Below are 17,250 nucleotides of genomic sequence, written 5' to 3'. Positions count from 1 at the left end.
GAATTTTTTTATTACGATGCACTCGGATTTTTGGTTCCACGATGTAACTTGACATGCAAAAGCAGTAGTCCAATATGCACCTGTCACTTAGCAGATGAGCAATTAATATCATCTTGCCCCCCTTTGTCTCCAAAGAAGAACTGGTGAGGTCTCGTACAATGACGTGCATAAAGTATCCTCTGAACAGATCTCTCTCGATAACTCCTACATACGAGCTACATCTTACTTCTGTGATGAAACGATGAATAGACGACAGATACGAAATTTTTATTCTACTGAATTAAACCGAACAAAAGCGGAGTAGAACCCGCCAGCACAGCAGCGGAAAGACACCACCTGGTGTATAATATGTAAACAATAATGCTATTAATTACCATAATAATTTCAACATAATAATTTCGAGAATACAAACAAGAACAACACTTGAGTTAAAAACAGGACCAGGTAGCATTGTCTGTATTAGAGGCTTTTAGTTTCAATTCATCGCCAAGAAAAATTCTGCCTCAATGACAGTGTTTAATTGCAACTACGACAGTACAATATTAAGAATACAAATGTAGCACAAAGGAATGAAGAATGCAATTTGGGCATGGCGTATCAAGGGGGGGGGGTCAACTTTGATGATAGGTAAAGTTTAAAGATTCGATCTCATAATTCCCCCAATATATACAGTATTCGATCAGTTTTTGTGTATTCTGTTTCAATGTCGATTCGGCTGTTCGTCGAGGCGTCATGTTTAGTTTGAGGCGCGTATGTGACGTTTAATTGCATATATAAGTACCAGAAGCGATGAGGTTAGATGTTCAACCGAAATTGAACTAATAAAATTTGGTGCCATATCTAGCTGCCAAGAAGTTGTGTCGTTTCTTCAAAAGGTAGGCGCTATACTGGAACCATTTTCCACAATATTTCTCAGAGAATGTGTGATAATTAATTGGTATCTCCAGTGGGATATTGGATTGAATGTGATTGGTTCTGAGTTGTGACAATGCTTGGTTCCATAACAGGGTGTAAATAACCCATAATATAAGAGGAACGCTGCTAATTATGATGTGCTGTATGACAGCTTCTGAGAACAATTTATTTTAGTTGCCGTTGTTTTCTTGCTTACTAATGGTAAACGATTGTTGTATAGAATATATCCGCATAGATGCCAGAGAGTTGGGTTGGAACAAACCGAAGTCGATAGAACCTCTGTCATCTATGCTCTATAAAACTGTGAACTTTATTGATGTGTTTGTGTGATTTTCGAGATGTGAATGTATTCGGTGACTATATAGGGGAGAAGCTAGAGACGTCTAGCTCATGGGCATCGTAGAAGACTTCCTCCTCGTCATCTTCTTGGAACCTGAAGTGAAGTTTGAGTTTGCTCTTCACTTTAATCAGGTTCTCCTTCACTGCTCGGAACAAGACCAGAATCATCAGTCGGAACCAATGCAGATTCAGTATATCCATACCCAGGAAACACAGCGCAAATGCCTGAAACGGTCAGAAATTTGATCAAATTCCATATATCTATATTCATAAACTCAATTAAGATATCTTTGATCTTCAACCAATGAACCATAAATTACAGACTTCGGAAAATTGCTCTCACTATCGGATGGTTGCACTATCTAAAAAAGGTCAATGAGAGCTATCTATTAGAAACAACTCAACAGTTTTTATGTTGGTCAACTTCAAAGAACAACCTCAAAGAACCGCCATTCACACCATAAGTATAAGTCTCCAAAACAGTTTCTGTGAATCGCATATTTGGAGACTAGTGAGCTGAAAGGCTCTAAGAGCACTTAATGCCCGCTGGGCGCTACCTGTTTATCCCGTTTCTGAGGACGAAAAGTCAATAGGGTCAGACGAAAAATTGGTTAAGCGAAAAATCGCATTAAAAAGACCGACGAGACTAATATAATCGCTACAAACGTCGTTTGAGAGCAATTAAAATAGCCCTCAGCACTTTGGCTATCTTTACACCTATTGCACAAAGTCGTTTAAAAGAAAAATACCCTTCATCCAAAGACACGCTCGAAATGTGAACCAAAATTTCAAAAACTGGTCGTTACAGTTATTTTTCGGTAAATTATGCGATTCGGAGACCATTGAAGCAGGAAAAAACTGATCCTCTACATAATGCGTTCGAAGTTTACGGTTAACCAGTTTACTTCAATGCTAGAATTTATTTCGACTGCGAAATATAAATCCACTGGACGGTAAACTGTCTAAAGGAAGGCCAACGAAACTGCTCCAAAAGTTTTTATTATTGCAATCAAACCGATTTAACAGAAGTAAGAAACTCTCTTAAAGATTGTCTCCTCTGCAGTTTCGCTGAATAAAATGCTTAGAGACTAGTAAGGTTCTAATGGAACTGCTAAGAGAATTTACACCATGGCGATTTGCCAGTTGGTTCTAGTACATAAAACGCTCAGACCAAAAATTGGTTTTACGAAAACTCTCATAAGATAAAACGGGAAGCCCCTGTAAGAGCGATCGAAAAACTTATAAACCAATTGGCCAAAAACTCATACAACATGCAGCGGAAGACAATTGACTACACAAAGATAGGAGCACCATGCAAATTAAAATAAAAAAGAAGCTACAGACCCGCCTCTCATATTTTTCACGGTACAGTCAGCCTTTGAAAGTTAGTCACACTATGAGGAAAAAATAAACACAAAGAAGCAAAACAACAGCACCAAAACGAGAACCCTATTTCCCTCGAAACAATTATGATCAAACTTGAAAAAAATTCACACTATTTATCAACAAAACCAATTTTGAAGAAACAAACAAGAACATAAATCGAGCAAAACAAATTTTGCAAATTCAAGAAATTGGTGGCGCCAAAGTTGGACAAAACACAAGACATCATATAAAAACACGTAGCCGCGTAAAATCCGTAAATAGTTCATAGTACTCAGTAATTAAAATGCAAATATCATTTCTTAATTTTGTTAGCAACAAAGTAGCATCATATAAATACCATATAGATACAAAATAAAGGCAAGATCGAAAAAATTTTAAAAAGTGGTCTCTTAGGCAGCAATTTCAGCTACAAAATGAAACCGTTAAGCAATTAAGACTGCATTAAAAAACTGACGAGAATTGTTGTTAATGAGAGCAAGAGCACATAGCTTGCAGATTGTCAGAAAAAAGCCGCGGTAGCTTTGTAAATTTGCAGTCCAAAAAATAATGAGAAATATTTCTTCTTGTTAACTGCTGAGATGTTATATTTTTTTATTAAAAATATGCATAACTTATTGCTGTTTCTATTAGCTGCTCTCAAATAACCTTCGATTAGAGTGAGAGACCAAATTTACCGCATCTCCTTGAATTGATTGAAAGTCATTCTGAAAATGAAATAATATTTGAGAGTGAGGTAAGTCGCCTATGACCGAAAGTTAACCACGCAAGTGAACAACAAAAAACTCTCTCAACTAAGAGTGAAAAATGAGGTCACTCGCGCAATTCTATTGAAATTGCATTAGTAAGCGAAAAAGCAGATTTAAGGTGATCGTGAAACCAAGGCCAATAATACGAAAAAACTCCAAAATCCACAATTTTTATGAAAAACCAGCAGTGCAGTCAAAATCTTAAAAAGTAAAACAAAACAAAAAAATTCACGTGCTTTCACTGGAAACCGGTTCGAGCTGTCACTATTGAGACTAAAACAAAAGTCAAAAAGAAAAACGATACAAACATAAGAGGACGCACTAGCGGAGATAACTCTTTACGGGTACAAAAACTCAACAAAGATTCTAGCCAACTAGCTACTAGATTTGAGACGGGACCATTAACCACTCGGCTGTCTGGGTATTGTTTTTTATCCCCTTACAACCGCTTTTGTTTTAGCAACAGATTTAATTTCTGAGTAAAAGCGACTAAGGTATACAAAAAACAAGACGCCACGACTGAGAAGTCACTGAAGCAGTGAAATCAAAAAAACTCGTTTTCGAACAATTAATAATAAAACAAAAAGAACAAGAGACACAGACTAGATACAGGCAAAACGAAAATGAGAAAATGCAAGGTGTCAAGGCCAAAAAAGTTCAAAAAATATTGACTCAAAACAGAATATAAATTAACTTATAATTCGCCAGAAACCCCAATGGAAACTATCAAAAATGTCTAAGCGTCGAGAAGTGTTCAGTGCAGTTTCAGATTCTACAATTAAGCTTAGTTTAGCTTCAACTGAAGGCTATAAAGTTTAATACTAATAGCAGCTAGTAATCTCTCTAAAGAAATTCGATGACCTAATCCATTATGACTTAATGACCGGCTTTTACCGGTTTATCCCATTTCTTTTTCATTTGATCTTTTGTTAATAACAGTGTTTACTACATTGCGCAATTCAATAAGAAAGGGAAATAAAGTCCTGTAAGTTTAAACAGTGAGTCAGGAGTCAAATAGGAAATTTGTGACTTATGGAAAACAAAAACGTGCTTGAAAACAGCACCTGAATAAAAGCCGCTGAGAAGCCGACGGGGCAATCAAAAACAAAAAGAACAAATAGCGAAAAACACATAGCGAAAAAACAAAAAAAACAAATAGCGAAAAACAAATAGCGAAAAAAAGGAACAATTTAAGTTCGCAAAAAAACAAGGCCAAAGCCATAAAAACAATAAACTATTGACTAAAAACCCTGTTAACCTTAATGCTTAGACCACAAAAAGAAAAAAAACTAAGCTTCGTGAAGAACAAAATTGGATCGTTTTACTTTTTCCTTTTAAACCCTCATAAATGTATCTCAAAAAGAATTAAAACAAATAAGGTTGAATCCGAAGAAAAGTATCTTATGAAAAATTATGAGTGAAAGATCAAAGCTAAAAAATTGATTCGCTCCCAACTGATTGATTCAAACAATCGCATCTATGCACTCACTACACAAGTATCGTCTTGAGAAGCATTTTAGAAAATCAACAGAAAACTTCAGCAGTCAAATTACCGCATGTAACTATCTGTAAAATTAAAAATTTGTTAAAAAATTTGTTAATAAAATCACTCTATCAATTTGAATTCTCATTGACATTAAGAAGTCGTGCAAACAGGTGAAGAGTAAAAAAACAAAGTTTGTAAAAATCTCATTGAGACAAAATACAGTCTCGCTGTTATTAACAATACAATATTGTCACTCATATTAACATAATTCGGAGAAGATTACGCTAAAAGTGAACAAAATTACTGTAAAATGCCGAATATTAAAAAAAATTAAACTTGGATAATTTTTCGTAAATGACGAAATTCAAAATTCTTTTCTAATGATACCACTCATGTCATTCTACGTCAAAATACCGATCGACCAATATTGACAGAGCGGCAGAACGCAGAACAAATTTTACAAACGATGTTTGAGAATTAAAAAGATTGCACGCATAATGTTGCAAACAAGGATTTATAACACGAGACAAATATTAATTTAAGTGAAAACTTGGGAGCTCAAAAATAGTCACAAGAGTAGCTATTGATCCGCTGACCTCTATTTCACTTGCTCATAAGCGCGTGAAAATAAAGGAGAGGAAAAATAGCAATCGAAAAGAAATGAAACTGAAGATGAAAGATGCAGGAACAAAAGAAAATTCGGCCCTAATTCATTATTGCATTTCGTAAAAAACTGACATATAATTTGAATACTTTCATACTCTCATGATGATCCCTCGTAGTTTTTTAGATCATTGAATTGATAGCTCAATTATAAACTCGAATCATAAATGCATCGATCAACTTATTTTACCCTGAATTCAGAGCCAACAATTTGGGCATTGTAACATGCAGCTACAGCAACCTCGATCATTTACTGATCCGGTTTAAAAATTTGTATACATAGCACATCTCTAATGACATACATAGCACAGCTCTAATTACCGAAATCAAATAAAATCCACTTTTATGATCTTTGGCGAACAATGACCTAAGGTACAGTGAGTTATAGTTATAACCCTTTGGCATACATCTGAAGTTCCTCTTTTATCCCATCTTCAATAGGACTCAAAGTAAAACCCGACAAGAAGTCTCGCTAATAAGCTACTGCAATCAATGACCCTCTAATCGTGACACCTTTGATTAAAATTTAATTAACATAACCGAATATTGTTGGACAGGCACCAGACGCCCCATGAATTCTATTATAGCCCGCTTCGGACCAATTTGATTAGGTCTTTAAGTATGAACAAGAGCTCGCTAAATTTATTGGAGAGGAGATCAGTAGTCGCTGTGATTTCGGTCAATCAAAGCAGCCCATGAGAATTCATGGTTTTTAGGCACGCATAGATACCAGCTAGAAAAACATCTCAATAGTTTTGTTCCTCACTGCCGTTCAAAGTTCAGTTTCTTGCAGGGAACAATGATATTAACTTAAAATACGTTTTTTTGGTCAATTACATGGTAAAGGATATTGGAGAAGTAATATTTTACAGAAAAAACTGCAGCAAGTAAAGCGACCTAATGGCAAGTGGCGGCAGTACTGAAGTTAGGCTGATTTAAAGTTAGACAATGTGTATAATATATAGTGGAATGAAAAGAGTGACTGACCTTGACAAAGAATGTGTTGCAGAGCTGTTCTTTTGGTGAAGAGAGGAAACAAACGGGTATAAGTGTTGACCAGAAGTAAGGGATGGGCAGAATGCGACAGAGGAAAAACACTAACAACATCACCATACACACCACTGTGTACCGACGCCTCTCCTAAACACCACACCAATTCACTGATCTTTGAATTATGCTCCTTAGTTACTAATGCCGTATTCACGTTGTCTTTTAGGTTGCCAATAAACTTTCAGCATATGGCGCTTCTTCGCGGGTAATTACCGAATAAGATTAAAAAAAAACAGAAAAATGTATAAATCCATGAAGTTATAATTTTTTGGACACTGCAGTCCGCGTGATATAAGAAACAGCACATGATAAATGACAAAGTGATACGCCCAATCAGCAGTTCTACAAACAAAGGGTTTGTTTTTGACTACTAACTTTGTAAACATTCTAACAATTTTTAATTTTGAGTCGATTTACAATTACTTCCCCGGGAAAATGAGCGTTTTCATAAGCAGAAGTAAATTACGTATCACGAAAGCTTTAAATACATCATAAAATTGGCAAATGCAGCACAAATTGTTACCAGAATCAATGGATCAATTTGAAAAATTCTTATCATACCATCCGAGGTAAATATTAAAGTGTCGCATGATAGCTAATTTAAAACATAACCGACTAAATGTCGGAAGAATTGCTCTCGAACGACTAGTAGGAGCTCTAATCAATCGCAGCCTGCTTCAATCGGGGGGGGGGAGGAGCCTAAATGGGACTAAGAAGTTCAATACTGGGCTTCAAATTACCACATTAGAGGTTATCATATATCACTATTAAGATTTAAAGTTAAAAAATGGCACCAGTTTCGGCGCACTTTTCATTTGACGAAGTAAATTACGTATCACGAAAGCGTTTTCATAAGCAGAAGTAAATTACGTATCACGAAAGCTTTAAATACATCATAAAATTGGCAAATGCAGCACAAATTGTTACCAGAATCAATGGATCAATTTGAAAAATTCTTATCATACCATCCGAGGTAAATATTAAAGTGTCGCATGATAGCTGATTTAAAACATAACCGACTAAATGTCGGAAGAATTGCTCTCGAACGACTAGTAGGAGCTCTAATCAATCGCAGCCTGCTTCAATCGGGGGGGAGGAGCCTAAATGGGACTAAGAAGTTCAATACTGGGCTTCAAATTACCACATTAGAGGTTATCATATATCACTATTAAGATTTAAAGTTAAAAAATGGCACCAGTTTCGGCGCACTTTTCATTTGACTTTTAGTATTACATTGCCGCCAATTAAATTCAGCTGCTTGAAATTGTGATTGAGAGAGAATTTCAGATCACGCGAAAGGCAAAAATTCAAGGGCGTAAAAGTTACTCGAAAAGTCAAAATTGTCCAGCGAAAATTTTGCATAAAAAACATAGCCGGTAGAATACCGGAAACGACTCGAATCGTCGTGCAAAATAATCTCTACCCTAACTTGGAAAAAATCAAAATATCGAAAAAAAAACAGAAATAATAAAAATAGCAGACCAATATAACATAAGAAGCGTTCGAGGGTTTGGGTAGGTGCTGGTGGTGGGGTTGGTAGGTGGGGGAAGGTAGGTGGTGGTGGGGGTGTAGGTAGGTGGTGTGGGGGCGTAGGTACGTACGTTGCGGGGGGGGTAGGTAGGTACGGGGGGGGGGGGTAGGTAGGTACGAGGGGTGGGGTAGGTAGGTACGGGGGGGTAGTTTATTGAGGGGGGGGGTAGGTAGAAGGTAGATAAATGGGATCAAATTTTCTCAAATTGACCTCTTCACCTTGAATTCCAGACTGTTATCAATTGCTATACATTACAAACTAAGCTAATGTTAAAGTCCAATGTTCGAAAACAGAAGCCAACAATCAAAAACGGAGGTAAAAGCCCAGACTGTTACCAATTGCTATACATTACAAACTAAGCTATTGTTAAAGTCCAATGTTCGAAAACAGAAGTCAGCAATCAAAAACAGAGGTAAAAGCTCGAATAGAAAGAAGTCAAAATTCAAGTCATGAACAAACTTCCTTTCTGCTAAAAAAAACAAACCTGTAGAATCTCAATACTCCTCTTCGAGTCGTAAAAAAGACACACAAGTTTACAATAATTGCTATGAACTTCGTTCAAGAGCAATTAAAAACTGAGAAAACATTTAACAAATCAATTTTTGAAAACATGCATCTGAAATCAGACGGGCCGCAAAACAAAGAGGAGTCACGATCCGCACGATTTTGATGTACGGAAAGGAAGATGTTTGTTAACAAGCTTCGAATACCCGAGATATGCAAAAAGCTATCAAAGTTTGCATTAAAAAATAGACGGCAAAGGACTTGGTTTCTCTGGACCGTAAAATGTTCGCAGATCGAAAGCACTTAATGAATGCACTGCAGTTAGACTTATAGGCATCGTCAAGGGGCATAGGAGAGTGACACAAACGAAAAATCAAGCCTCAAAAAACAATAAACTATATTCTTAAAAGATTAAAAGCCTATTACAAATATAGTGGGTCATATGCAGTACAACGGAAAAATGTGGGTTTGGAATTGCCCTCATATATGTACGGGACCCTCATGCATGTACATGGTCTCAAATATTAGCCATTAAGTCGTGTTCAAGAGAATTTCAATGAAGCTCTGAGAATTTCAAAGAATTTTAATAAGTCGTGCTTATGAGAACTTCAAAGGCTCAATATGTTATTATAATTGGTTTAAGCAACATTTAAAATCTTAGCACTGCCGGAAAATTAAAACAGATAAGTTTTGAATTTTTCCTGAATAAAGTTTCAGATGGTATAAGTTTCAGCTCAAATAAGCTTATTACACTCATCAGCAAGACAAGTCTAAACTAATATACATCACGGAAAATGATTCGTCCACATTTCAAAGAAGATTATTAAAGGCTTTCAGCAAAGCAACGTTTGTTTCGGTTGAATGCCAGCAAACGACAGGCAACGATTGAACGCTCAGAAACAATTCTTACAACAACTTTTGACAGGAAGCTAAATTTGTCACCTGGCGAAAACTCAAAACAATTCACGATCAAGGTTAATCTGCTTTAAGAGCGGCCTCAGGACACCTTATTTGAATTGATTTCGAAACTGTCCTCTCCGAAGTGTTACAATAGTTAACGCAATGAGGTCCGGAGACTGTAGAAACAATTTTACATAACCTTCTTGGTATTACATCACTCGGTGCCGTACTGTTCGAAAATTTTGGTGGAGAAAATTGTAATTCACTCTTTGTGAAATAACCTGAAAAGTGTCCGAAGATAGTTGAATGTGTATTATTCAAATTTTTACCGTTAGTTAGGGGTAGTGAAACCATTGCGGTTTCTATTTTCCTAACAAATAAAGCATTAAACTTTTCGGTTAGACATTCAGGCTACCCTAGTGACTGCGGCAAGACAATATTACTTGCTCCCTACAGTTGTTATGGGATAAAAATCCTCACACAATTATTTCCAATAGCAACGCATTTTTCAAGGTATTCACTCCTTTTGGTAAGCAGCTCAGAATATTCTAAGAAACTGAACTAAGAAACCGACTCTTAGGTTTTTTGCATTCTTTCGATAAGTCTTCTCCTCGATCTTTCAGCGCTCCTAGCTCATCATCAATGACAGGGCACGTATGATTTCGCAATAATTGGTTTTCAGAGGATGGTTCAGTAAAACACTAAATTAAAAACTTCGTACATTAAAATACTGCGAACAATTTCAGCATTATCTCTGCCGATTGAAGCAACATTTTTTAGACACTACCGTGTCAAAAAATCTCCATTTCGTGCGAGAGGAGTTCTTCAGAGCTAAACTCTCATCCTTTTGCAAAGGTCAAAGTGCACAACTCCATGATCAAGGTTTGTAACAAAATTTACACAAGGTTCTGAGACTTCCTTTTGCAAAGGTCAAAGTGCACAACTCCATGATCAAGGATTGTAACAAAATTTACACAAGGTTCTGAGACTTCAACATCCTCGGATGTTATAACGTGGACTAAATTTCCACAAATTTTGTGTGTAGGTAGAGTTACTTGCTTTTGCAAACCCAAATCATCCAAAAAAGTTTTTGAGGCTTTATTTGATAGCAGAATAAAAATATTAAACTCAGTTAATGTAAGTTTTTTTAAACAACAACACTTTCCTCAAGGAATGATGTTAACTCATTTATAAAGACAATAACATTGGTATTTGGTCGACCGTATATAAAAATAAAAAAAAACAGATTTGCCCCGCTTAAATTCAACAAAAGTCGTCTCCGCGTTTGACAAAAAATGCTTGAAAAAATATTGACACGTAAATTTCCATCACTCTACACCGCTAATTCTTTTTATTTTCTTTTCGCACTGAAATAATAACAACCATTGGGCAACACTGGTAGACAATCAACATCATTTGATTTATATGTAATTTAAGTTTCTGTTCAAACTAAGGTTAAAATCGGTAGCTTCAATAAATTAATTTGCGCGGTCTTGTTGCAAACCGATCATGCATTATGCAGATAAAACTTCACCCTCTCGCTGATAAAATTGAATTGCAATAGCCATGTATATTTGAAAAAACGTAAAGATTTCAGACAATACTCTCCTCTAAATTTTTCAGAGGAAAACAGTAGCTCAATTCCTTCTTTCTGTAAACCTCTTTCATGACGTCCGTAGTGGCAGAGTTGCTTAAACGACCAATGTAGATATGCCGCCTTTTCGGTGGCACTTAATTGCTCTTACTGTTTTCTGATGAGTTATATTTGTGCTCGCCTGGAAATTTTTTGGTTTTCTGTATTGAGACATCTTGTCATCAACTAGGTGTCCATTACCTTCAGCTTTCCTAATCATTGAACTACAATCACTGGTAGTGCTGCCAGTTCATTTCTGAAAGCACCTCTACGATCCGTTTAATTCGTAATCCGTTTTCTTCAAAGTACTTCATGATTTATTTTCAGCTTCGTGATTTATTTTCAGAAATCAGTGAGTCTACTTTTACTAAATTGACCTCGAGAGCAGAAATTCGCACAAGTGCTAATAACCCTGCAGTAAAAATTGCCAAACAAGCCGTACATGGGCAAAACATCATTCGCGTGCAATTTGTTGCGTGAAATCCGAAGTCAAAATCCGTGACCTCATTTAGCTTCACATCGAACAGAGAAAACCAGTTTTTGTTATGAACACATCCATGCACACAACGCAAGGAAGATCGGCTACGGGCGGCGGCGGATATAAAAACGTCCTTAATTGGGACAAAATAACAGTCCAAAAATTCAGTAAGCGTTGAATAAGACCTAATTTAAAGAATAACCTACCTCTTATTATCCAAATAACTGCCAAAAAATAAATCAGTCGAACGAATGCGGAGAAACCTCACACTAAAAGCTGACTCAGAAAAAATTTAACGTGAAAAAAAGCTCAAACAAACAATTGCGAAGAACTCTTTGGCCAAAAATTGATCTAGGAAATCGGGACTTCAGTATTCGTTGAAATATTACACCGCTTGCAATATTCGAATATGAAGCCTTCAAGTTTCTTCCGTTGGAAATTTAAATCCCCGGTAACTGTGTCAATTAGATATCAGATATGAATATTTTACTCGCGCTTCGGTATTACTGAAAACGATAAATCTGTTTGCAAAGGGTACACAAAAAGAATACGATTTATTTCAAAAACGCTAAAACGTCAACAAAAATTAAGTATCGAAAAAATTTAGCTCAAATCAATGAGTTCACCTAAAGTCGTCCTCTTTTTGCTCAAATTAGAGTTGCTCGATCATCGTCCAAAGCCATTTAAAGTTGGGCAGTAAAAATCAGCGAGAATTACGGCCATCCATATCACGTGATTACATACATGACAAAAAACCTTCAACCTTTAGTGCACTTCTGTGGTCTATCGCCGAGAAAAAGTTCTGTTATCCAGTTTCTGGATTATCTTAACATGTTCTCTCGGTAAGCTTCACAGCTTTGGTTTTGATTATGGTTTTATCTCACCGTTTAGGTCTTATCTTTATGGTCGTTCACAAAAAGTTTTGGTCAAGACGATTACCAGTTGTTAGTAGTGCTTTCTTCCATTAATCTTGATTTTCATAAATGATTTGCCTGCATTATTCATTGACACAATGGCATGATTTTTTGGCTGAGGGCGTCAAGCTATTACTTCAGTCGCTGAATCTTAGGAAAAATTAAGCAAGATTGATGCATTGGAGCATATCCAATGGAATGCCGGTAAATGCATCAAGAACGAAATGCAAAAGATATTTTAGTTAAATTTAATTTTTTTGAATTTAATTTATAGTTATTAAACTAACGATCTGTCAAGGGCGGAAATGTAATTATACCCTAAACGACGCAACCCTGAAAAATGCTCCCCAACATTGCAACCTAGGTTTAATCAGAAGTGCCGACGGCAAATGGGAGGCACATTTAAATGAAAAACTCAATAAAGCAAACAAGTTTTTTCGCTAAGGAAGTCAATTCCGTGGAACCCCCCGGCTCATGTTAAATACACTTTGTATTCTGGTACCGTTTCATCACATATCCTGTGTGTTTCACCTGTTTGGGTTGCAACAAAACGCTGTTTCAATAGGGTAATTGGTCAAGCATACTCTAATGATGATGCAGGCGCCTCAAGACGCATACTTTTACAGCTATGCAACCTTATTGAACTTCGGTCCATTTGTCTTTTTCTGGTTCTGCTGAACAAAAATACGTTTTCGATATCTCATCTTATATATATCCTGGGATGCTCCTAATAGAAATATCAGAAAACGGTTCCGAAAACAGCTCAAGCTGTTGACGACTCAACTGGAACGATAGAAGTGCGCAAGTGTATCTGATGCACTTTGATTTTAAATCACCATGCGTCATTTTTGTTTCCGTATGCTTGACCTGGCGCCCCGAAATGACCGCCCGCCCTTTATACAAAAGAGGCTTTTTGATCATTGTCGTGAGGAGACGGTAACGAAAGGGGTCAATCCCGAATTCATATCATACGTTGATTTCAGCAGAACCCATTCAAAACGTCTAACCACACCAAAAGACAACCATAAACATAACCGACTAACGTCGGGCGAATTGCTCTCAAACGACCGGCGAGCGGTTGGCTTCGTCAGTAGCTAGCAACGGGGGGGGGGGGTGCACTGGGGGCTGATGGGGGCAACACTGGGTTGGGGGGGCAACAGCCCGGTGGGGATGGGGGTCAACGGGGGGGGGGGGGGGGTTCTCAACCTCTCAGAACCGCCCTTCACACCATAAGTATAAGTATAAGTCTCCAAAACAGTTTGAGCTGAAACAGAGCTGAAAGGCTCTAAGAGCACTTAATGCCCGCTGGGCGCTACCTGTTTATCCCGTTTTTGCAATATTCGAATATGAAGCCTTCAAGTTTCTTCCGTTGGAAATTTAAATCCCCGGTAACTGTGTCAATTAGATATCAGATATGAATATTTTACTCGCGCTTCGGTATTACTGAAAACGATAAATCTGTTTGCAAAGGGTACACAAAAAGAATACGATTTATTTCAAAAACGCTAAAACGTCAAAAAAAATTAAGTATCGAAAAAATTTAGCTCAAATCAATGAGTTCACCTAAAGTCGTCCTCTTTTTGCTCAAATTAGAGTTGCTCGATCATCGTCCAAAGCCATTTAAAGTTGGGCAGTAAAAATCAGCGAGAATTACGGCAATCCATATCACGTGATTACATACATGACAAAAAACCTTCAACCTTTAGTGCACTTCTGTGGTCTATCGCCGAGAAAAAGTTCTGTTATCCAGTTTCTGGATTATCTTAACATGTTCTCTCGGTAAGCTTCACAGCTTTGGTTTTGATTATGGTTTTATCTCACCGTTTAGGTCTTATCTTTATGGTCGTTCACAAAAAGTTTTGGTCAAGACGATTACCAGTTGTTAGTAGTGCTTTCTTCCATTAATCTTGATTTTCATAAATGATTTGCCTGCATTATTCATTGACACAATGGCATGATTTTTTGGCTGAGGGCGTCAAGCTATTACTTCAGTCGCTGAATCTTAGGAAAAATTAAGCAAGATTGATGCATTGGAGCATATCCAATGGAATGCCGGTAAATGCATCAAGAACGAAATGCAAAAGATATTTTAGTTAAATTTAATTTTTTTGAATTTAATTTATAGTTATTAAACTAACGATCTGTCAAGGGCGGAAATGTAATTATACCCTAAACGACGCAACCCTGAAAAATGCTCCCCAACATTGCAACCTAGGTTTAATCAGAAGTGCCGACGGCAAATGGGAGGCACATTTAAATGAAAAAACTCAATAAAGCAAACAAGTTTTTTCGCTAAGGAAGTCAATTCCGTGGAACCCCCCGGCTCATGTTAAATACACTTTGTATTCTGGTACCGTTTCATCACATATCCTGTGTGTTTCACCTGTTTGGGTTGCAACAAAACGCTGTTTCAATAGGGTAATTGGTCAAGCATACTCTAATGATGATGCAGGCGCCTCAAGACGCATACTTTTACAGCTATGCAACCTTATTGAACTTCGGTCCATTTGTCTTTTTCTGGTTCTGCTGAACAAAAATACGTTTTCGATATCTCATCTTATATATATCCTGGGATGCTCCTAATAGAAATATCAGAAAACGGTTCCGAAAACAGCTCAAGCTGTTGACGACTCAACTGGAACGATAGAAGTGCGCAAGTGTATCTGATGCACTTTGATTTTAAATCACCATGCGTCATTTTTGTTTCCGTATGCTTGACCTGGCGCCCCGAAATGACCGCCCGCCCTTTATACAAAAGAGGCTTTTTGATCATTGTCGTGAGGAGACGGTAACGAAAGGGGTCAATCCCGAATTCATATCATACGATTTCAGCAGAACCCATTCAAAACGTCTAACCACACCAAAAGACAACCATAAACATAACCGACTAACGTCGGGCGAATTGCTCTCAAACGACCGGCGAGCGGTTGGCTTCGTCAGTAGCTAGCAACGGGGGGGGGGGGGTGCACTGGGGGCTGATGGGGGCAACACTGGGTTGGGGGGGGGGGGCAACAGCCCGGTGGGGATGGGGGTCAACGGGGGGGGGGGGGGGGGGGGTTTCTCAACCTCTCAGAACCGCCCTTCACACCATAAGTATAAGTATAAGTCTCCAAAACAGTTTGAGCTGAAACAGAGCTGAAAGGCTCTAAGAGCACTTAATGCCCGCTGGGCGCTACCTGTTTATCCCGTTTTTGAGGACGAAAAGTCAAAAGCGTCAGACGAAAAATCGGTCAAGCGAAAAATCGCATAAAAAAAGACCAACAGGACTAATATAATTGCTACAAACTTCGTTTGAGAGCAATTAATAACAAAGAGATCTAATATATCGCTCTTAGTTTAGTAATCCAAATATTCTCACTGATTTTCCGGAAATGAGCAAACAGACTTCGGGCCTCCTTTCAAAAATTGAGTAAATTTCAGTGCATTGAAAGACATGCTTTGTAATTTCAGCCATTCATTTATTTCAGCAAGAAGTTTACTACTACCTATCATCAACTTTTTGTCTCATATGATTGTTTTTCGGCATCACGTTCAAGTAGATCTCACAAAACAAGATTCGATAATACGGAGATTAATTCGGCGCTTCAGCTAAGGGACTGAGGCGCTCTAAAATAGCAAATGCTTCAATACAAACTTGTGAAACCTGTCGGCTTGATTATCAACCTATTTATCGGCCCGCTATCTCTCAATTTTCGGCATTAACCCTTGAGAGTACTAAAGTTTTGATGGAGATCAAAAAGTAGCAGGACCCTGGAATATTTAATAAAAGTTTTGTTACTTTGTACCTTTCCGATGCCGCATGTGAGTAGAAACCATCTTAAGTTGACGATAGGAGTTGAAAACTCGTGAAGGAGTTGCAGACACCCCCAGAAAGGTATGTAAGATGTCACAGCCACATAAAAGGTGCCAACTGCTGAGACTAAGTGGTGTACTATCTCAACTTTCTTCCCAAAGAGGTAGTCATATCTCAACAGCACGTAGATGTCACTTAAGAAGTAGCCACATGAAAATGCCATTGTTAGCTGGTATGCTTTGGGACCTGGATCTTGTCTAAAATCAGGGCCAAAACAGTAGCAATCATTCACTAACATCAATAGGTATAGTAACAGCATCAAAAAGCAACAAACCTGCCGTTTCCATCTCCCGTTCTAATTTCAGGATAGTAATAAAGCATCCACAAAGCTAGCACCGACACTGCAACTGAGTGTACTGTGGAAACAACATAAGTATTCCAAACTAATCTAGTGGAGGCGTCAAAATCTAAATATTTCTTGTAGAAAAACACTGAAATTTTTGGTCCCCCAACACGTGTGAAGAACCTCCATAGAATGGTGAAAAGTAGCACCTCGACTGCGGCAGACCGGTAGTTGTACTGTGGGCTGTTTTTGTTCCAATCCGTCATAGCTGCATCTCTGAAAAACTATACTGAGTTTCGTGTCTGTAATGACCTTGGCTCACAACCACAAGAGACAAAAAGTTACAACAGGTTCTACCTTTCCTGCAGAGTCAAAAGATTGTCTTCCAACTTCTTATGGTTGCACTTTGAAGGATTTCCGCATTATATAATGTATCATTGCTAACTCCATCCACAGCGTTTTTCATTACTATGTTCAAAAATTCCCTTTAAATATATTACACTTTCAATTTGAAAAGCGACCGACACCGTACCCCAAAACGCCTTGCCGAGCGACGAAACCCTATCCAA

The 17,250-nt window shown here is 37.7% G+C and overlaps 1 protein-coding gene across 1 annotated transcript; it reads right to left on the bottom strand.

Moving 5' to 3' along the window:
• Positions 1 to 252: 252 nt before the first annotated feature.
• LOC142345364 (TLC domain-containing protein 4-B-like) lies at positions 253 to 16,994 on the bottom strand. The gene is made up of 4 exons (XM_075397394.1): positions 16,673 to 16,994; positions 16,331 to 16,595; positions 6,523 to 6,675; positions 253 to 1,479 (listed from the first exon to the last, which is right to left on the bottom strand). The coding sequence occupies exons 1-4, from the start codon at positions 16,945 to 16,947 to the stop codon at positions 1,273 to 1,275; spliced, it is 900 nt and encodes a 299-aa protein (XP_075253509.1). The 5' UTR covers positions 16,948 to 16,994; the 3' UTR covers positions 253 to 1,272.
• Between the last annotated feature and the right edge of the window lie 256 nt (positions 16,995 to 17,250).

This window comes from Convolutriloba macropyga, chromosome 9 (assembly GCF_964194025.1).
Source record: "Convolutriloba macropyga chromosome 9, txConMacr16.3, whole genome shotgun sequence".
In the NCBI taxonomy this organism is placed as follows: Eukaryota; Metazoa; Xenacoelomorpha; order Acoela; family Convolutidae; genus Convolutriloba; species Convolutriloba macropyga.
Note: the sequence above shows the minus strand (reverse complement) of the source record. Positions and strands in the feature narration are given on the sequence as shown.